At 38.6% G+C, this 21,433-nt stretch overlaps 2 protein-coding genes across 4 annotated transcripts in view; one reads left to right on the top strand and one right to left on the bottom strand.

The window, feature by feature from the left end:
* LOC144004488 (ankyrin repeat and fibronectin type-III domain-containing protein 1) overlaps positions 1-2,051 on the bottom strand; it is a 28,121-nt gene extending 26,070 nt beyond the window's left edge. Inside the window, exon 1 of the mRNA XM_077501657.1 lies at positions 2,008-2,051. The gene's annotated coding sequence lies outside the window, so the exon portion shown is untranslated. The remainder of the gene's footprint in view (positions 1-2,007) is intronic.
* mei1 (meiotic double-stranded break formation protein 1) overlaps positions 1-21,433 on the top strand; it is a 58,682-nt gene that overhangs the window by 295 nt on the left and 36,954 nt on the right. For 2 of the 3 annotated variants that reach the window (XM_077501638.1, XM_077501630.1), the window contains exons 2-13: positions 53-213; positions 2,704-2,827; positions 3,146-3,196; positions 4,801-4,874; positions 5,329-5,434; positions 7,857-8,066; positions 11,721-11,896; positions 12,325-12,439; positions 13,269-13,388; positions 14,750-14,849; positions 18,543-18,677; positions 19,745-19,859. In XM_077501638.1, the coding sequence (XP_077357764.1) occupies positions 70-213; positions 2,704-2,827; positions 3,146-3,196; positions 4,801-4,874; positions 5,329-5,434; positions 7,857-8,066; positions 11,721-11,896; positions 12,325-12,439; positions 13,269-13,388; positions 14,750-14,849; positions 18,543-18,677; positions 19,745-19,859 (1,470 nt within the window). In that variant the 5' untranslated portion in view covers positions 53-69. Of the gene's footprint in view, positions 1-52; positions 214-2,703; positions 2,828-3,145; positions 3,197-4,800; positions 4,875-5,328; positions 5,435-7,856; positions 8,067-11,720; positions 11,897-12,324; positions 12,440-13,268; positions 13,389-14,749; positions 14,850-18,542; positions 18,678-19,744; positions 19,860-21,433 lie in introns of those variants that run through there. The other variant, XM_077501643.1, reaches the window with a different exon arrangement.

The raw sequence follows: 21,433 nt of genomic DNA, 5'->3' as shown, positions 1-21,433 counted from the left end.
ATTATGATTCATTGATTTTTTGTTTTTGTTTGTTTTTGTTTGTGTGATATAGAATGTGACATCACCAAAATGGCAAGCGAGGAGATTATATATGACAAGATTCACTTCAGGCACGACCCAAGATGGAGCGGGCATCTGGGGCCTGTAGATGGAGGGGGGCCGCAACTCTGCTTGGCGTGTGTGATTGAAATGCTGGAAAGTAATGATATTTCAGTGAGTAACATTTTATTTTGTTGTTGAACACCAGTGCAGTGACTGTAGCCTCAAATAGTTGTGTAACAAAATATCATTAGCAATGTGACAAGATTTATCAAAAATGACAATCTGTCCAATGGGGTATATGCCACGGAAGAGGCGGGACTGTTTTTGCACATCAGTTTGTTTCCGGTTCGGTTTGCGACGTGTGGGCTGCGTCAAAAATACTTGTGCTTCCGACTTTGGGGCCGCACGGGGCAATGAGTAGAGCAGAAGCGGAGCACACAAGTCAAGTTTAACTATATCGATATAGACGAAATGGCCTAATTCCATATCCCGTTTAAAAATATATCGATATAATTTTTATATCGATATATCGCCCAGCCCTAGGCTATGGTTAGCATGACGCTGGCTCAAAACAGCTGGGGGATCCATTTATTTATTTATTTTTTTCAAAATGGTGGGCTTGGAGTAATTTGTGCAAATGGACCAGGGTTAAGTTGTGCCAGTGGCACAACTTCCCCTAAATTATGATTATTTACTCTATAATACTTTATTGTATTTTATCATTGTTGTAAACTATATTCTTTCATTAGGACTAGGGATGCACGATAATATCGGTGGCCGATAATTATCGGCAATTATCGACCAATTTGACGTCAAACAGATCAACCAGATAATAGAGAAATCTGCCGATAATTATCGGCAATTTGATTTCATACAGATAAACCAGATAATAAAGAAATCCAGCAATAATTATAGACATGCCATGTTGGTCCATCTGTTGTGGTTGTGGCTCATATCAATAAAATTTAGCTTCATGGTGCTTTACATACATTGAAACATTGTGCAAAGTTTATGCAATGTTTCAATGTATTTGTTAGACTTATAGTAGGACACGAAAGCACATTTGTAGTCAAATTAATTTTGCAAACAATTATCGACTTACTTATCGGTTATCGACATCGGCACCTCTAAATTATTGGTTTATCGGTATCGGTTGAAAATAGCATTATTGTGCATCCCTAATTAGAACAATAAAAGTATGTGCCATTTTTTTTGTATTTTTTGACTAAAAGTCAACATTGCCACCAGATACAAAAGGAAGACAAGACAGGGTTTCTACTCATCTTGAAGAATTTGAAAGAGCAGTGACAGAGGGGAGAACCATACATCAGGTTGGAAAGGAGATAACAAGTATGGCCATAAAAGACAAAAAAATAAAAATAAAATAGGATCAGGCTTCCCCTCCCAAGCACTCACCAAGTAACAAATCTGGTTGTTCCGGGTTATGTGTCTTCAAAAGTTATTTTTCCCTTTGCAAAATCCACAAAAAGAAAGTGAAATCAAGAATTGTGACTGACACACCTGAGAAGATGGAGTTGGAGAAGGCTCACAAAGAAAGAGCAGACAAAAAGGCTGAACAGGAAAAAAAAAAAAAAAAGAATGAAAGAAGAAAAGGCCTCTGAAACCTTCAAATCAAAGTTTTGTATTGAATTTGTCTTCCTTTTATATAGCATTATTGTTTGTGAGATTAAAATAATCTTTTTTACTTCAGTTATCAATGGCACAATTTTCCCCACTGAATTCTGACTAATGGCACAACTTATCTCGTACTCTCGTATCTCTAGTTGTGCCAAAAAAACACTTTTTTTCTAAAGCTATATTTCCTAAACAGTTAATTGAAGATCCAAAGTGATTGCTCCCAGGGATGCACAACATCCTAAACGATATGAATATATTTTTAGTTGGAGGCATTCCTGTAATTCCCTTGTGTAAAAGACACTTTAAGTAAAAATTGGCACTACTTACCCCGCTCTTCTACAACTGACCAAGGACTTTTTAAAACCAAATGATGGGTGACGGAAGAGATTTTTTGGGGCTGGGGAAAAAACAAAACAAAAAAACACACACAAAAAAAAGCTTTATTTGGAGAGAACACTTTTTTGTGTGATAGTCATAATGGGTTATATGCCACGGAAGAGGCGGGACTGTTTTTGCACATCAGCTTTGGTTCCGGTTCGGTTTGCGACGTGTGGGCTGCTTCACAATAATTGTGCTTCCGACTTTGTGCACCTCGGTTGCGCGTTCGCAATCCGGACCGGAATCAAAGCTCATGTGCAAAATCACGGAAGTCGGAAGTCCCGCCTCTTCTATAGCATATACCCCATAGAGTATATACTATGATAACTTGTTTTTTTTCTTAGCATATCCCCTTAAAAGCTTCATTTAATCCGACTTGGAGGAATAGCTCCTATAGGTCGACGTCAAAATTACCACAATATTCCGGTCCTAAAAGCCATAAAAATTCACTTAAATAGCACAAATGGAACATTATCTGAAGAACAGTGAGGGCAGTAGAGGTTTTGTAGGCCTACTGTAAAGGAGGATTTAGAGGCATTTGAAGTGATCATTTCATTTTTTATTTTTTATTTTTTTTTAATATTTTGTAGTTTATTTACAGTATTTATTACTATTGCCAATTTCCTTGTTCTCTGTTTTTCACAGTCAGTCAGGAAGGCTTATGCTTTGTCTGCTGTTAGTGGGTTGCTCAAGTGTTTTCCTGGGGCTTTGAGACAGTTGCTCCAACAGGACCACCGAGTCTCCCTGCATTTTATACATTCTCTACTGGGTAAGAAAAATCACTGCACAGAGGTGGACATCAAACAATAAATATTTGGTTAGGAAATGTCGTTATGATAATGTGGAACTCGGTTTAATTAATTACAAATGAAAAATAGCATCCATCACTTCAACCTCTCTTCTAACACAGACCTTCTCCTGAATTCAATGTTGGTTTGCCTGACATCACAATAAAAGGTTATTGAGCAAATCAATACAAAAGGCAAAGATATTGAGCAAATCATGCCCACCACAGGAGGGGTCATACATGCATAGCCATTAATGTTACCATATTAAAATAATCCCATTATCATTGCTCTCTCCACAGGGATGCTTCACACTATGGTGGACCGGGCCACTCTGGAAAAAGTGGATCAAGGTAAAGAGCAAATGTGCACAAGCATTCTTATATTGTACAGAAACATAAATACAACCTCCATAACTTTTAACTTTAATTGTAACCGCGTTCATAACAAATATTCCTCCACTGTGCTCTGACAGTTACGACTTTTTATTGTAACACTCACATTAGCCTGCTGTGTGCTTTATCCTTTATTGTTGACCCCCATGTGAACCAACATTTTCTAATGCTGAGCCAGAAGTTCAAATCCAAGTGACAGAATGATTTTTAGCTGCTGTTTAAGAAGGCCTCAGGGATAACTTTGATGTTATACTGCACTGAGCTTGGAACTTGCGATATGTGAAGATTTTGAAAGTCATTTGATGTCAACACAGAACAAAGAAGTTATATTGTGTTTTGGCCAAGAAAAAGAAGATGCAATTAAGCAACTTCATCACTCATACACCCATTGTTTAGTGAGATGTATGTTTAAGTACAGTATCCATAGCAGTGTTTCAAATAATCATTAGTGGTCTTGTCAATCAATGAAGATGTCACATAAGCATTATGTTAATTACTAATACTAATGTAATAATTTTAAATTTAGTTTAAGGCAATAAATATTAAAATTTTAAACATATATTCATTTGGGAGGGAAAAAGGACTGCCAGAAGCATACACAGCTGTTCAATTTGTGTTAAGGTTTCTTAATGATTACCTTTGTCATGTGCAGCCTTTATTGGTTGCATTCAGTTCACATTTACTTCAACTAGTGTTGTTCCGATGCCGTTTTTTGGCCCCCGATACCGATACCCAGCTTTGCAGTATCGGCCGATACCGATACCATAACGATACTTAAGGTTTTTTTTTCCTCAACATGAAAAAGCTGTCCTGCCATTGGTTCAGAGCATTCAAGGGCCAATAGGATATCTTAGATCAGCATGCAGTGAACATGTCACATACCAGTGAATGTCGTGCATGAGCAAGACACAAGATGCTGCATCCAAAATCCTATATTAGAGTTGGAATGAATGGTATCGGCATGTTACTTGTGAGTAGTCACCGATACCGATACCACTGTTTTAATGCAGTATCGGTTAGTGATAGACCGATATGGTTTTTTCAAGGCCGATACCGATACAGATTATTTGTAGTCAAGTTGGCCGATAACCGATATTTCAAGCCGATATTCATTTGCAGTAAAATGGGGAGGGGGGGGAATTCTTTCAAACTATATATAATTTCTCACTGAGTAACAAATTCATGTGAATGTAGCTCATTTGGGGTTTTTGTTAGGGTTCGTAAAAACGTTTCAAAAAGATTTTTGCGGTGAAAAATTGTGTGGATATGTTCCAAATGTGTTTACGACAAATAAAAACTGACTGCGAACATCTTACAAATCCTGATGAAAACCCCAAATTCGCTACGTTCGCAAGTATCCCCTGCTCAGTGAGCTTTATCGGCCTTCAGATTCAAAACATGGCCGATGCCGATATTTGTCAAAATGCCAAATATCGGCGCCGATAATCGGCCCCGGCCGATTATCGGTCTATCCCTAGTATCGGTATCGGAACAACACTAATTTCAACACATATAAGTACTTGGTACACTTACCATAAATGTTTCTCTGTTGTTTTATTTAGTTCTGGTTCTGTTGCTGGTGGAGCTCCAGAGTGAGCTGCCATTACACTATGTTTTGGATGAAATAAACAAACAGGTAAGAAATACACTTGCAAGGTAAAATCTCCTTATGTGCACATTTTCCGAACCCTAAAACATGTAGCATCACTTTTGCAACCAACAGCACATCCTCCCACAGTTGTTTAGTAAACGCAACTCATGCATTGACTCCCCTTTGTGCTGTTGTGTAACCTTTCGGAGAGGGAGGAGTGATAAAAACAGCAGCAGCCGACACTGCAGGTGGAAAATAGAGAAGCCGATGACAGAAATACTGAACTCAATTCACCTCATCTGAATTGTGCATGAATAGAAATGTACACACGTTTCTGGATAATGAGGCAGGACCATTTTCTGAAATGCTGCTAAATCATAATTTTTTTCAAAACTTTGGAATTGATTTGAGTACACTATCCACCTCTAAAATTATTGTCTATCTTTGTGTCAGTGCTTTGCTGTGTTATTTGTTTTTATGGTTTTTATAACTGCTCTAGGTGATTGACCAACTCAGTGTGAAAGGTTTCTTGCCAACATTCAACTTCGTAGGGAGTTTGGTGGAAACAATTCCCAGTGTTGCCCTTATCCTGGTGACTCGATATGGTGAGACCCTCTCTTACTAACATAAGATAGCAAACTGTAAACTTAAAAGGAGTACATCTCTCTGCTTCTCAGAAATGTATTTCTCAAACTATATCTTTTTCCTCTGGCCTCACTCAATTCAATCTCTCTAACTGACCTTTTCAATTATGGTCCAGCTGCTCTAAGATGCTGTAACATTCACAATTCTACCTGCATAGCCAAGCCCATGAAAACAGTGTTCATTTCAACCAGTAGTCATTCAACAGAAAGTCAATGCAGTATTTGTTTATGACATCCCACAGGTATTGAATTAATCTTTTTTTTTTTTTTTTTTTTTTTTAAGGAAAGATTCTTTCTGTTAACTTTGTGAAATCCACTCTCTGTACTATGTGTTCACCCTGATGAGCATCTTCATGGGTTTTACAAGCTCCACTGGGAAGCAAATAGTATTGAGGCGCCTGATGCTGATGCAAGATGCAGGCTACCCCTATTGACTGTATACTGTATGTCTGTCTGTGGCCTGTCAATCAACGCATCTCCGTGGGGTTGTTATGACTATCGACAGCAGCCCTGCACTGACAACATGAACACAAAGTATATGTCGCACTCTTGCTGTCTACCTGTCTACCTATCAGATCTAGTTCACATCATACTCCATTTTTTCCAGTGTTGCCCTTTACTTCTTTTACTTTGGCACCTCTGTCACCGTCATCGTATTTTTCATCTTTGTATTGTTTGCATTTCCAACTTCTGTCTTCAGCCTCATCTCTTCCCCCTTCCTCTTACAATTCTTGCTACGCCTGAGTCTCATCTTGGCCGCCTCATATTCCTTGGTTGAATCAAACATGTCTGGAAGCCTTGCTTGGCTCTTGATCTGCTTCACAGAGCAGCCTGGCTTTAGCTTGACTCGCCTACTTAGTCAACGCTTCCTCGGCTGAGTCTCTCCTCCCGTTTTCAGCACTGTTTATGCTCCTATATTTCCTTCTTCCAGCCACTCTCTACAATCTATTGCTATAATTTATTTGGTATTACTTGACCTTTAGGGACGTACAAAATTGTTTTTATCTGCTTGAATCTATCTCTGACAACTTTGCTTATTTGAACTCTAATTTGAGTTCAGGCATCTAGCTGGCCGCGAGCGATGTACATTCTATAAATCAGAGATATGGATAATCGATAAATTGCTTTGTTAACAATAAAGCCTCCATTTCGCTGGTAATCATTTCTAAGTTATGTCAGTGTTAATATTTTCTAGCAAAAATGTCTATGGCACTTGAACCTAACTAAACCGTATTCATTTTAATGGGTGGTTCATTTTTCCAAGTAGCTGTATGGTATCTGCCTGTCTTGCTTTGTTCCTCCATTCATTTGATCTGTACACTTGTCCCTACCTCACCTACAACTGTCTCATTCAACCTCTAGCCATCTTTCTTTTGCAATTTTCTCCTGAGCACAAACCCTTTTCAAATCAGTGGCACACTTTCTCATCACAGCTAAGAGAAATGAGCAGGTGATTCATGCACTCATCTCTGTTGATTCGCTCTTCTACCTCTCATCTTGTTCCACTCTTCTCTGTCGCAGGACTGCTGCGCTCGTCTTAATGGCAACATTTAGTGTTCGTTCATTTTGGTCAGAGCTAGAAGGCTTGTTCAACTGGAACTTGACAGCAGCACTCTGCTGCCAATGGCTATTTTTCCTACACGTGCGGGCACACACACTCATACAGTATACTAGCAAACATTGCTTTTTCTTTAAATATTATGTTTTCACTAGTGCTGTCAAAGTTAAAGCGTTAATAGATTAATTAATCATAGAAAAATGTCACATTAATCATGTATAAACGCATATTAATCGCACTATTTTTTTGGACCGTACTTGAGCCTTGAACGTAACCACGGATGGTTACATTGAAGGCTGCGCAGGTCAGTGATTAGGTCAATGCACGGCATTTCCTACGCCTGTTGTTCCAAGAGGAGCGGGGTGACTCCAGTTGATTTGCTCGGTGGTAAATTTCGCTTTCAAAAACACCCCGACGGGACTTTAGATAAAAGAAAAGTAATTTGAGTTTAATTAATTAATAATTGCTGAATTGCACCCAATTGATATGATGCTGTTATGTTTTGAGAAATACACGCATGCATGCAATTGCGTACATGCATTTCATCAATGTTTGCAAATGACATTCAGATAATAAAATGCGTTAATGTCACAATATGACGGTATTTTGTATTTATTTTATATTACATGAATATGCAAGTAATTTAGGTGATTAATCGTGATTAATCAAAATTAAAAAGTGTGATTAATCAGATTAAAAATTTTAAGCGTTTGACAGCACTAGTTTTCGCATGATTCTTATATTACAGTATTTAGTCAGTGTTCACTCACAGTTGCACCAATCTTCTTACAGTCCAGCATGTTTACTCCCACTTTTTTCCTCCAGTGCCCTTACTTGAGCGCCTGTGCTCGGTGTTGCTGTACCCGGATGATGGGGTGAAGGCATCAGTTGTCTATATTTGGCTCAAGTTGTTTGGTACCTGTGGGGGATCAGTAGCACAGTCCCTGCCAGTCACAATTCGGGACAGAGTCTGTGTCCTGTTGCTGCAGACCTTTGCCAATGCAAGTTGCCCCCAGCTCATCAACAATTGCATTGGTGAGTGAAAGTGTTACTGTGTTAGAGTGTTGTTATTATTATTTTTTAGTGCTGGTCATAGATTATTATTCGTTTGTTTTTTTAAATACAGATTAATTTCACTCCACTTCTGGAGTTAATCTATATTAATCAGCTTCATTAGAATTTTGAATTTGACATAAATAAGTATTTTATTGTGTAAAAGACTGAAAAAGTTAGGCCAGAATGCACATGAGTAGTCTAATTAACAAAATCTAGGCCTCAACTGATATGCATTTTTTAGGCCAAAACCGATATGCAATTTGGGCAGAAAAGACTACCTACTGATTAATCTGCTGATTATTTTGGAAAATATATGATGCATAAAATTATTTTCAACTCATTCTTTTTCACTCCGGTTCGAGTCCAGGCTCGGACCTTCCTGGGTGGAGTTTGCATGTTCTCCCCGTGCCCGCGTGGGTCTTCTCCGGGTACTCCGGTCTCCTCCCACATTCCAAAGACATGCATGGCAGGTTAATTGGGTGCTCCGAATTGTCCCTAGGTGTGCGTGTGAGTGTGTATGGTTGTTCGTCTCTGTGTGCCCTGCGATTGGTTGGCAACCAGTCCAGGGTGTCCCCCGCCTACTGCCCAGAGCCAGCTGAGATAGGCGCCAGCAGCCCCCGCGACCCTTGTGAGGAATAAGCGGTCAAGAAAATGGATGGATGGATTCTTTTTCAATGGGTGTCACAAGCAAACTTTCGCTATTAAGATTTACTCTGCTTTGAATGACAAGTCAATTGTCTGATCAACAAATTTCATTAAGTATCCAAGCCAAGTTTACTGTATAGTTTTACTTGTGTATAACTGCTGTAGTTTATGGTTAGAGTACATAATTGGGATGGAAAAATAGCAATCACGATTGTTTGATTGCGATTGAAATCCCGGTAAAGAAAACAATTTCTGATTTCAAAACGTAGCGCCAAATCCACTAAAAATGCGGTGCGTCCGCTGACAGCGCCAAAAATTGCTCCACATTTGCACCTGCAGCTTGCTCCCGGTTAACATCCTATTCACTAGAATATTGCTCGAATGATATACCACCGCAAACTAGGGGTGGAACAAAAAACCGATTCGACCGAACCATCGTTAGTCAAGGGGAGCTAAACGACCGTATCGGTAGCAGACTTGTCAACCGATACAAAATCCGCCGGGAATCCTTAGATACATTGCTTGTAGAGCTGTGGACCGGATATCGCGAGGCTGTGAATCGGTTGTGAGTGAGGCTTTATGGTTTTCATAACAATAGCAAGAGTTCTGCGCCGTGCTCTACTTGTTTTGTTTACATTTCAGTAGCATCACTAATTCAAGCTACTTCCGTGTTTACAGAGAGCTGGCAAAGTAGTGCTCAGAGACGCTTCATTCCCCGGATGTTGTAAACATAATGCAAAGACGTTACGCACCTTTTTTGGGGGGGAGCCTACCGTCAACGCCGTGCTCGCGACACGGCGCGCGCGCACACAACGAGTGACAACATGCAACTGGAGACAGTTAGCAGAAGCCGGTGCCGTACATCTTGGTATTTCCCATGGCTATCGAGTCCTCTCGGTGCACTTGTATGTCCCGGGCCGGCGTTGGTACTGCGCGCGAGCCAAAAAGAATAACTCCCGTGACGATCCAATGAATGGATTGAAACGACACAGGTATGTCCCACAGCCAACACACCAGCTATGCTAAAAGCACACTGCAAGTATCTCATTTCTCAGTTTGTGGCTCCCTGTCAATGTCTACAACTAGCATGAGCAGCAGATAGGAGAACTGAGACCTGCCCGCAATTACGTCATCCAACTCAAAATGAACGACAGCCCAAAAAACAAAATATAAACAGTCGTGATTCTGTGGTCATCATCGTGTCTCAGATTAAAAAAACAAAAAAGATGTCATACATTAACCAAAAATGAATGCGATGGCAAAAGAAAAACAAAAATTGTTAAAAACAAAAATTGTTGATTAAAAAGGGAAATTAACTTTTGGAAATATTTTTGCATATATTAAGTGGTTAAAATGTGTTTGATAGATTTATTGTTCCATAAGGTGGCTTCATATTTCTTTTGGCTGGACGGTAGGTTTATTTCATGTCTTAAATTTATGTTTCTGAAATACTTCACAATGTGCACATATTCTGTTTAATTGTGTTGGTGTCTGTCTAAAGGTTAAATATTTATACTTAACATTAAATTATCAACCTTTTGTTTTCCTGATCCTTATTTTGAAGAGAAACCCCCCCCCCCCAAAAAAAACAATTATAACTGTCAATAACTACAAATAAATACTTAAACTGATACATTTTTCAGTCATATCTCCCAGCCGTTTGTTGCGGTATATTTAAATAATTGATTCAAAATATAAAAATATAGAAGACATATTTGTTGTTGTTCTTTTTTAACACATTTGTAGATATTGTAAAAAATTGTGGTGTTTTAAGATTAATGTTTACAAGCAACAAATGTCACTATAAGTTTTGAATATTGAAATGAATCGTATCGAATCGAAAATTGTATCGTTCCCAAACTTAATCGAACCGTTCTGTTCTGAAAGATAATCGTTTTTCAATCGAATCGCAACCTGTGTATCGAGATACATATCGAATCGGCCTCATTTCAGAGATTCCCACCCCTACCGCAAACACGCCCACAAAGTTTGACAGTTGGGAGCAAATTTGCGCCTGATTTACCACGCATAGCCAGCGACGTATTTAGCCCATTTTTGGTTTACAATCTGACTTCCCATGCAATTTTTGGAGCGATAAGAGGACCTCAACCCTCCTCTTTGTAGCACCCAATAATGTCTTTGTAGCACCCCAAAACCTCTAATCCTAGAATAGCCTCTGCACAACGCATTTGCGCCAAGAACAGTATAGCAGTATAGTAACAGTTGCGATAAAGATGAAATTATCAGAAAGCGAGCTTGGAATGAGGAGGTGTAAAATGTTTTTCCTCATTTATTCCCATTAAGTATATAGGAATACAGTAGAGATGGATTTTCATATAATATAACGGAGTGTAAATGCGTTTGCCACGTGGAAATTATCAAAATGTCAACCCCCCCCCCAAAAAAAAACAAAAAAAAACGCGATCGCCATACATGTATTATAATCCAACATCGCATTTCATTTATTTGTTTTCAGGTTGGTTTGCTTTCTTTGTAATTACAAATCTCTGTTGTATTCCATTTCGATTTTCTGCACTTTAGTGTTCAGGATTTTGGGAAAAGTACATTCTTTTGAATTTAGAATGGCCTATATTAATCTGCTTCATGTCATACATCCACAGCACTGATTAGGCTCAGTTGGCAGTGTTCAACTCTCCACATGAGACTAGTGTGGTTCATATTAACATTTAATGTGCTCTATTTTTTTTTTGATGATGTCAACACCACAGTGTATATTAAAAGATGTTTTATTCATGTAATGTATCAGCACATTGCATTTATTCAGCATTTTATAGTCCTCAAACAGAATTATTGTGGTAACATGTTAATGTACAGTAGCACAATAGTGTTTCAGAGACTGCTGTTTTCACAACTGATATCCAGTATACAGCTTCTTGTAGAACTATGAACATATTCATGCCTATGAATGCCTTGTATAAAGTGTAATATGTCATTAACCGTTTTGACACCATATCTTCCATCTCATAGCTCTACTGTGGATTCTAGTGCAGTGGGGAGAAACAGTTTCAGTTCTTATGAGCAACGCTGGTCATCAGTTCATGTGCAGCCCGGATCAGAACGTCATTTCCAACAGTCAAACCCTCAGCCAAAACCAAGAGCAACAGACTCCTGACCACTGCCATCTCCCTCTCATCCTGAAAAAGGTCTCTGTCCAAACATCCTGCCTGCATGACCAAAACTTGCATTTGGATACTGAGAAGGTCTAATCCTGGATTAATGGGTCTTTGACAAGGGAATCAAGGGGTTCTGCTCTGGATAAATATTTTTGCTTCATGTCTGGGAAATCGATGTGCAGATGATGTTGGGTTAGCTTATCTCGTGTGGGGTCACATGGCAGAACAGCGCATGAGATTTTTGTTGATTACTTTGCGAAAAAATCAGTAATCTACCAGTAGAATACTAGAAATAAAATAATAGAAAAACAAGTAATTTCTACCGCTTCATCTCCAGCTGTCAGAACCCTTTCAAACTAAACAATCATAGTAAAGGTGGAAACCCTGCAAATCTTTTCCACATCTGTGTATCTTTATGTGATTGGCGATTTCTAACAAAGCCCATTCTCTATTTCCAGTTACTGCTGAGTGGTGATGATACATTGCAAGTGACCAGTGCAAAGTGTATTGCATCTATTCTGGTTCATTCTCCCATTCAGTATGGTGCTCCTTTGATCAAAGCTGACATACCAGGTAAAATGTACATACAAGTATATTCTAAAATACACTTAGGGCTCTATTTTCGGACCCACTGTAAGTCTAGAGCAAAGAGCGTTCTAACTTTTGCACACATTCAGGCTGGACCAAGTTTTGGCATATTTGGAGACACGTGCAAGCTGGCACAGTATAGCACAACTAAAAAAGTTTAGCTATGCCGCAGCCAAGCGGCTGATTTTTAAAACATAATGAAGATGATGGTAATATAATAATAAGGCATTCAGTTAATTGATGACTAAAATGATTGAGGGTTCAATGCACGCTGTAGTTATATTTATGAATGAAATAGATGACTTCCCCACCACAAAATTGGTCGTGGTTCCAGCAAGTTTAGGCAACTTTCTGGCACCAAATTGTGCGCCAGACACAGGTCAGGGTCAAAGGAAATGCCCTCAGTACGCCAGAACCTCCTCAACCATGGCACAGCGCTGTCTGCACGAAAAATTAGGATGCTCCAGCTTTTATGCTGAAGCGCACAATAACGCCATCTATGAATATTAGTGTTTAATTAATTTATAATTTTCTGTCACCAAGATTGGTATTTGTTTTGTCCCTTATAGTCCTCCTTTGTCTGAATCTCTCTCTTTCTTTCTCTCTCTCTCTCTCTCTCTCTCTCTTCTCTCTCTCTCTCTCTCTCTCCCTCCCTCCCTCCCTCCCTCTCTCTCTCTCTCTCTCCCTCTCTCTCTCTCTCTCTCTCTCTCTCTCTCTCTCTCTCTCTCTCTCTCTCTCTCTCTCTCTCTCTCTCTCTCTCTCTCTCTCTCTCTCTCTCTCTCTCTCTCTCTCTCTCTCTCTCTCTCTCCCAAAGAGTTTCTGTTTGACCGTCTGGCTGATTCAAGTAGTGAGGTACTGCTGTGGTCTGTCTACAGCTGTTTGGTGCTACTGATTGAAGACCCACTATTCTTCTCCCAGTGTCACTCAGTTTATGGTGAGAGAGCTGACTTTGTGTTTTACAATGAACTTGTGATAAATGAATTGAAAATTCTTGAAACTTCCGACAATACACACACCTGCTGTATAAAGAAAAGTAGTGTGACACCTGTGATCAAATCCCTATAAGGGTTGAAATGAGAGAGGATGTCTTGGCATTAGAAATTGGAAATATTTAAATCAGACTTTGATTTTGGATGAAACGGCCTGGCCTGCAGTCACAATTAGCGCTGTTGCGAATCACTTAACTTTTTCCACAAAGAACTCATCCAACTTGTCCTTGTCCAAACTATCTTGGTAAGATATGGAATTTGGAATTGGGGGAAGGGATCTTTTACTAATCTGAATAATATTGTACTATTGATTTCATTAAATTGTCTAGGGCAGGGGTCTCAAACTCACCTTAAGTTGGTGATAGAGTGTGGGTGGGTCTGGGCCACATCAGATTTTCCACAAATAATAAAAATAAAAATAAAAAATAAAAATAAAAACTGGTTCAAGTATTCATAAAAGTACAACTAATCTTCTCAATCTTTATCAATAACAGTTCAGAACATTAACGGTTCTTCAGAATGTGAACACGATTGGTAACCTGGTTATCTTTCTCATCTCACTAGTACTTGTACTTTGCATACTTCTCAACATGTCTAGTTGTGTAATGGCAATCTCTTAAGCAATAAAACTTTATTTGTGCATTCAAGGCATGTCGGGGTGCAGCTCCTATTTTTCTTGAAATTGTCTCTTGTCGACACCAACCTTTCTTTTCAAGGCAGGTTTTGAAAAAGGCATGACTCAGACTAGGTGACAGGATGTCTTTTGGTGTCACTTCAGAATCATTTTATGCCTAAACATAGGCCTGAGATATGGTTGCACATAAGTGATTTAAAGCACATGCACGCGCACGCAGACACAAACTCACAACGCCCAGGACACCAATATGGAAAAAAAAAAACATGTGGGGAAGGTGGGGTGGTTGGGGGCCACTAACATTAAACTTTGATATCAAGCATCACTCCACAAAATGCCATCCAGCAGTCCGGAAATATCCCCCGAGCAGGGAGTTTGAGCTCCCTAGGCTCTAGGAGATCAGATTCACTTACTTCAGTATCGTACAAGTACAAGTACAATGCTGCCATTGTTTACTTGGTGTAATGCATTCAAATTTAGAGCATGTTTTTTGTCGTATTTAAAATCAGGCAAGTGCTGTCTTGTGAATCGGTAGAGGCTGTGCCCTGGCATTCAACGATACCATACCAACCTGTTTTGAGGAGAGTTGCACGCTGTTATGTCTGTCCTGTCTGTCTGTGTAGTTGTCATTTTTTGATGCTGCTTATGTGCATGATATTGTGTGTGTGTTAGGTATTGAATCCCTGGTGCGCAGTCTGAAGCAGGCACAGCAGCTGACCAACGTGGATGTGCTGAAGCAAGGGCTTTTTCTCCTCACTGAGATACTGGAAAGGTTGGACATGCTAAGTAACAAAAACTGTTTTAAAATGACAGCACTACCCTTGTAACATGTCTAATAGATTAGAATCTCAGGAGGATAGACACGACATTGCCTACTACAAATAGTGTAAAATGGGTTGAATTGAAATTGGCAAGTTCATTTCACTGAATACTGTATGTATAGCCTACTATAGAATCGACCCCCGCTATTTGCCATCACGTGAATAGCAAAAATCCATGTATAATATTGACACTCATTGAATTGCGTTGAGGGAAAAAGAAAGAATAAAACATTTTCTTTTTCTAAATCCCCTCCAAAATACATACACACACACACACACACACATACACACACACACACCCCTGCACGCGTACTAATTGTATACTGTATTGATCCTTGTCTTACCCTAGCCTTACCCTAAAACCATTATGTTTTTGTTCTTTGCTGAGGAATCAAGGACTACTTTACAGAAATTACAAATTAGCATGCTGCTAAATCTGGTGCAGCCATCTTTTTAATGTATCTGCACACCACTGTCCTTTTTAAATAAAGAAACTAAAAACTAAAGAATTAATACCACAAACGAGCTTCTACTTTGCTCTCAAAACTGATGAGACTTGATGTGATTTGGGCCCTATTACACATACTGCACTGCACTTATGCTTGTTTGGCACTTTAAGAGCATTTACTGCTTTATAGTGTGTCACACAATGTAACGGACAACATTTCCTAAGCTATCTACAGTATCTGTAATTTGTGACAGGGGAAAAATCCAATTAAAATTATGTCAACCTTCCAAAAATGTGACAGTGTTTTACTGGCTGCTGATATACAGCCAATTATAAGCCAGCGGACAGTTCATTTAAATCTAATTAAACTTCCAATTACAAATTATACAGTGCTCAACAACATATATGAGTACACACCCTTTCAAAAGTGAGCTTTTTATCAATTTCCCAGTAAACACAAGTCACTTTTTCATTATTTTGATGTTGATTTTGAAGGCTTGCTTATAGTTGAATTCTGGCAAATTAAAATGTCTTAAATATCTAAAATTCTGCTTTGCCATCATGAATCTAGTTATTGCATTGCATTAAATAACATTTGTTTTAAAAAAAACTGAGTTTGTGCTGTACACATCTGATTACTGTACAATTAGGGGCTCACACTTGTGTTTTTGTTTGTGTAGTATGTCATAAAAACCCTTATATATCTGGTGCACTCATGTTGTACTGTATAGTGTTGTCCACCTAACAAAAGCAATGTAATAAGTACTTTTGCAGCCACATATGAAAGGGAGCCGCACATAATAACTCCCAGCAAATACAAAAGTTTAGAGGACTATTGTGTATAGGGATGACAAAAATGAGACAACAACATTTTTCCGCACCCGCGTTTTTGTATTTTCATTATATAGTTTTGTTGAAATTTAAACATATTTTTAAACTCGTTTTAAAATTTCCCACACAGTGGTACCTCTACTTACGAAATTAATTGGTTCCGGAAGAAAGTTTTTAAGTCGAAAATGTTGTAAGTAGAGACGCATTTTCTTCCGAGCCTCCCAAAATTCAGACATAAATGTTTTATAAAGCATAAAAATGCATCAAAACATGTAACAAATACATGTTACAATTAGATTATTGCACAATAAATGAGATTTGTGAATAATTTAAAAAACAGAGATTAGAATAGAGTAAAGAATAAAAAATGATGGTCATTTTCCTTTTTAACTGCTGGCCTCATCGTTTTTTGCCCTCTTTGGTTCATGTTGTTTTTTCTGCCTGGTGTTTTGCAAAGAACTGATCCAAGGATGTTTGTTTTTTTTTGTTTTTAAACAATGCTTCGTAAATGTCCAAGGCAAACATCATCTTAGTGAGCAAACACCCGACTGGTGAACACTTTTTCTGGCCGATTCTTTTAAACAAATTCTGAAACGTCATGGAAACTTCCGGTATGGCGAGGCATCTTTTTTCCCAAAAAAACTAAATAAAATTAATTAAAAACTAACTGTGCCTTCATCAATCACCAATTGTTTGAATTTTTGCACAAATTCGTTGGCCGTTAGTTCATACATTTACGAAAAACTATCAGAACACTTCATGGGCCGCGGGATGAATGATGAGGACGCTGTATAGACACCGATCTAGTATACGCTCATAGATACCTATGGTAAAGGTTCCTCTTAGCCAATGGGATGCCAGAACGATGCACAAACACCGATCTAGTATTTACGCTCATAGGTACCTATGGTAGGAAATAGCCATAGCCGAAAGTATTTTGCGTTCGGTAATGTATTTTTACCTTCGTATCTAGAAATTTCTTTCGTAACAAGAGGCAATATTTTCCCGTTGAGGCGTTTCGTAACTCGAAAATTTCGTATGAATATATATATATATATATATATATATATATATATATGTGTGTGTGTGGGTGTGTGTGTGTGGGGGTGTGTGGGGGGGTGCGTGTGGGTGTGTGTACGCGGTTGAAAGGCAGACTACTATTGTGGCATCAGCGAAACAATAGTTTTGGTGCTGCATAATGTAGCAGTGACAAATGTCAATATTTGGAATGTCAATAGTAGTCCTATTTCTTTATTATTTGTTTGCCATATCTGTGTCTTCTGTAGGTTAATAAGTGAGATTTATAATAAAAAAAAAAAAAAAGAAACAATTGTGCATGACTTACATCAACAGCAGATTGTTACGTTTTTAATAGCCATTAGTCAAAAGCTAGTACAGTATTAAAAGCATTACTTCCATTTATGTATATTAACAGGGTTGCTGCGGGGCCTTAAAAAGGTGGAAAATGCATTGAATCCATAAATCTATAAAACAGGACTTTAACTGGCATCAAAATGTGTTAAATCCATATTTAAAAAGTCTTATTTTTTAACACGACCTGCAAGATTTCATGTTTGTAAATACTCAAATCTTAAAATCATTAATAATAATAATCACAATAGCAGAACCAACAAAACAGTTTTAGTCAGGACTCTTAACTCATTCGCTCTCAGCCATTTTCACAGCTCCCGACTGTGGTACTGGATTTTGACTGATTTTGCAAGGCCCACAGAATATTGTGTTCTATTGCTACATGGAACATGGAACCTATCAAAAGAAAGACTAAAGTCTCTTCTTTCATCAGGAAAAAAAAGTATTCTATCTCTTTCTGTTTTGCAACAATTAGCATTAGAATATAGCTAAGTTGAATCAGTTTTCACAAATCTATTTAAAATTGTGAGTAATTGAGCTTTTTGTCAACATGGCCCTGGTTGATCTCCTTTGCTCTGCTGCTACCTGGTGACCGTTTGTGTAATAACTACCATTTCTGCAACCGTTCTTTGCAGTTGAGAGGCTGCATCAAAGCCTTCTGTATGCTAAAAAGACAAAACGTACAAATACGTCTTTGGGACACTTAAAACATTGGAAAACTGGGAAACTTAAAACATTAACAAAAATGTATTAAGTTATTGGTAGTAAATGAGTTAAGAGCAGATGCGCATCATTTATATACTCTAGCAACTTTGGAAAACCTGGGACATTGGGAACATTGTGGCATTGCGTTTACATTTAATTTGAAGTGGAATTAAAAAATATTGGATTTATCTTAAGATGTAGGGTAGGAACCTAAATAAAGTCAGTTGATTTACTTACCCGGTAGTAGAGTTTTGTTAAATAGTGTATGTGTATGTTTGTGTTTGTGCAGGCAGCCCACAAATGTGCACTTATTCCTCAGCCCTCCAGCATTTGTAGCTGTTTCAAAGGCTGTGGTTTGTGGACTTTCCTCTCCCTGCCTGAGAGTGGCCACACAAGCTGCCAAGGCTGCCTCCATCCTCTTTCGGTAAAAATAAGCACATGACAGCCACACACATAATAATGCCAAGGACACTTTCTTAAACTTTCAAAAGCTGTAAAATTGTAATAACATTCAGGACTGGTGACAAATAATTATGTATTGGTCAGTCCAACAAGTACATAGCACTTCATGTTTATCCGACAGACTACCACACAATATGAGCCAGGTCACTAAAGGCCACATTCCCCCATTCTACCGTCCACTCAAATCTGTCATTTATGCACCTATGTGCCAGGTAAGAACTCTGGGCGGGGCACCCCTAAAATGTGGGTGTTTTCTGTCTGGCCCTTCGCGCATGCTGCACGCATTATCCTGTGGTGTTAAAGGGATACTTGACTCATTTAGCAATTTTTATCAGTAAGAAATTAATATTTTGTCTATAATTAATTTGATCACTTCATTATTTTTCATGTGCAATTACCGGTAATACTCACTAAAAATGTGGTTTTAAAGATGCATTGCAGATATATGGAGAGTTAGGTATTGAACCATTTGTTTTTATTTGCTTCTCTGTTGTCATCAATTACGGTGAAGTGAATTGCCAGGTCTGTGGCGCAAGGATATTTACATGGCACTACTGAGCTATAGAGCAGCAGACATGCTCCCTTTTTTATTAATGGACCTCCAAACATGCATTCAATCATAAGCACAGTATTTTGATGACATTTCTTTTATTGGGTTTATTTCATACAAAATTAAACCAAAACATGCTCTCATTCAAAATACGGTACTAGTGTTTTAGACAGTGTGTTTGCGCAAGTCCCACAAGTAATAACACATCTGTAAGGTATTATTTACCTTTTTAAAAAGTACTATATTTTTAATTGATTTCTATAACATTCACAAGTCTTCGAAAAAATGCTCCAGCCTCAGACTTTACGTATCGATGGTATGTCAGAAGTCTGGATGGCAGGATGAAAGGTGCGCACGCCAGTCACTAAAGAAAAAAAAAGAAAAAAAAAGGCACGAATGGGAGAATATGGTCCTAGGCCTGGCTCTATATTGCCACTTCTTAAATATTTATTGTCAACCGTTGGTTAAACCTTCTCCAGATTGAACCACCAATCCAGACCGATCCAGTACCAGGAGTTACAAGGAATACTGGAGACCATCACAAACAGATTCTCTGAGCTTCCAAGACCTGCCTCGAGTAGTAAGCGAAGTAGAGTGAGTTTGCTTTGACATCTATTAGAGTCCATCCATCCATTTTCTTGACCGCTTATTCCTCACAAGGGTTGCGGGGGGGTGCTGGCGCCCATCTCAGCTGGCTCTGGCAGTAGGCGGGGGACACCCTGGACTGGTTGCCAGCCAATCACAGGGCACACAGAGACGAACAACCATCCACACTATCTATTAGAGTCACGTACAATAAATTTTAAAATAAAATGCTGTATAGAAAACATGCATAATGGGTCAAATTATAGGCCTTATTTATTCATCCTGTGCTGAGGTATTTTCTTACATTGCTGTGCAGTAGGGGTGGGTGATATGGCCTAAAAATTATATCACGATATTTCAAAAGAAATTTGCGGTGACGATATTGGTAATAATTACTGAACAATAGATTTGTGATTGGCACTTCGTTATAATGGTACTTTTATTGCAGCAACAATATTTAAGCCACTTTTTTTCCCCACAATTGAAATGTGAACAAAGTGCAAATATACCAACTGTAATAGAATAAAATGGAAATAAAAACAGGCCAGATGGTGTTTACCCTGCGAATTGTAACCTAACTGCTTGAAGGACATTTACTTAAAGGTATAGTTTGGATTTTTTGACATAAATCTCTATTTCATCCTCACCTCCAGTGTGTGCAATCATCACTGACTTACCCCTGATAGCGTTCTGTGACACGAGTTCTGGTCCGGTTTTGCTCGATAGGAAAATAGTCCGGCAAGCTGGCTGGCATCAAGTAAATAAAGCGTTTTTCTTCTAAAACAATTTGTGTTCAGAAGAGTGATACATTTGCATGACTAAACTCCTTTTCTACAAAAAGTCAGACGCCATTACCGCCGGGCCTTATTTTTCTGTTTGTTCGTATCACTGCGCGTCGCCCTGTAGGCAGCTGATCGACGTGTTGCAGACAGCTGATCTGCACGCCTTTCGCCTTCGAAAAGACAAACAACTTGTAGATTAGTGCGCGTCTATCAGCTGTATGCGGGTCGCCGCGCAGTGATACGAACGAACAGAAAAATGGTGCCCAGCGGTAATGGTGTCTTACTTTTTTCAGAAAGGAGTTTAGTGTGCAAATGTATCACTCTTTCGAACACAAATTGTTTTTAGAATAAAAACGCTTTATTTCTGTGACCCCAGCCAACTTGCCGGACTACTGTCCTCTCGTCCAACACCGAACCAGAACTCGTGTCACAGAACGCTGTCAGGGGTAAGTCAGTGCTGATCGCACACACTGGAGTTGAGGATGAAATAGAGATTCATGTCAAAAAATCCAAACTGTCTCTTTAAGATAAATACAATATTTTTTAATTCCACTTTAAATTAAATGTAAACGCTATGTCACAATGTTCCCAATGTCGCAGGTTTTCCAAAGTTGCTAGAGTACATAAATTATGTGCATCTGCTCTTAACTCATTTGCTCCCAATAACTTATTAATACGTTGTTGTTTTTTTGTTTGTTTTTCTCAACAATAATGTTTTAAGTGTCCCAAAGACGTATCTCTTTAACAAATACAATAAAAGCACATACCTTCAGAAGTCAGTGGCAAATTGCATGAGTCAAA

Source organism: Festucalex cinctus, chromosome 1 (assembly GCF_051991245.1).
Source record: "Festucalex cinctus isolate MCC-2025b chromosome 1, RoL_Fcin_1.0, whole genome shotgun sequence".
In the NCBI taxonomy this organism is placed as follows: Eukaryota; Metazoa; Chordata; class Actinopteri; order Syngnathiformes; family Syngnathidae; genus Festucalex; species Festucalex cinctus.
The sequence above is the reverse complement of the archived record's forward strand: the minus strand, read 5'-3'. Positions and strand labels throughout refer to the sequence as shown.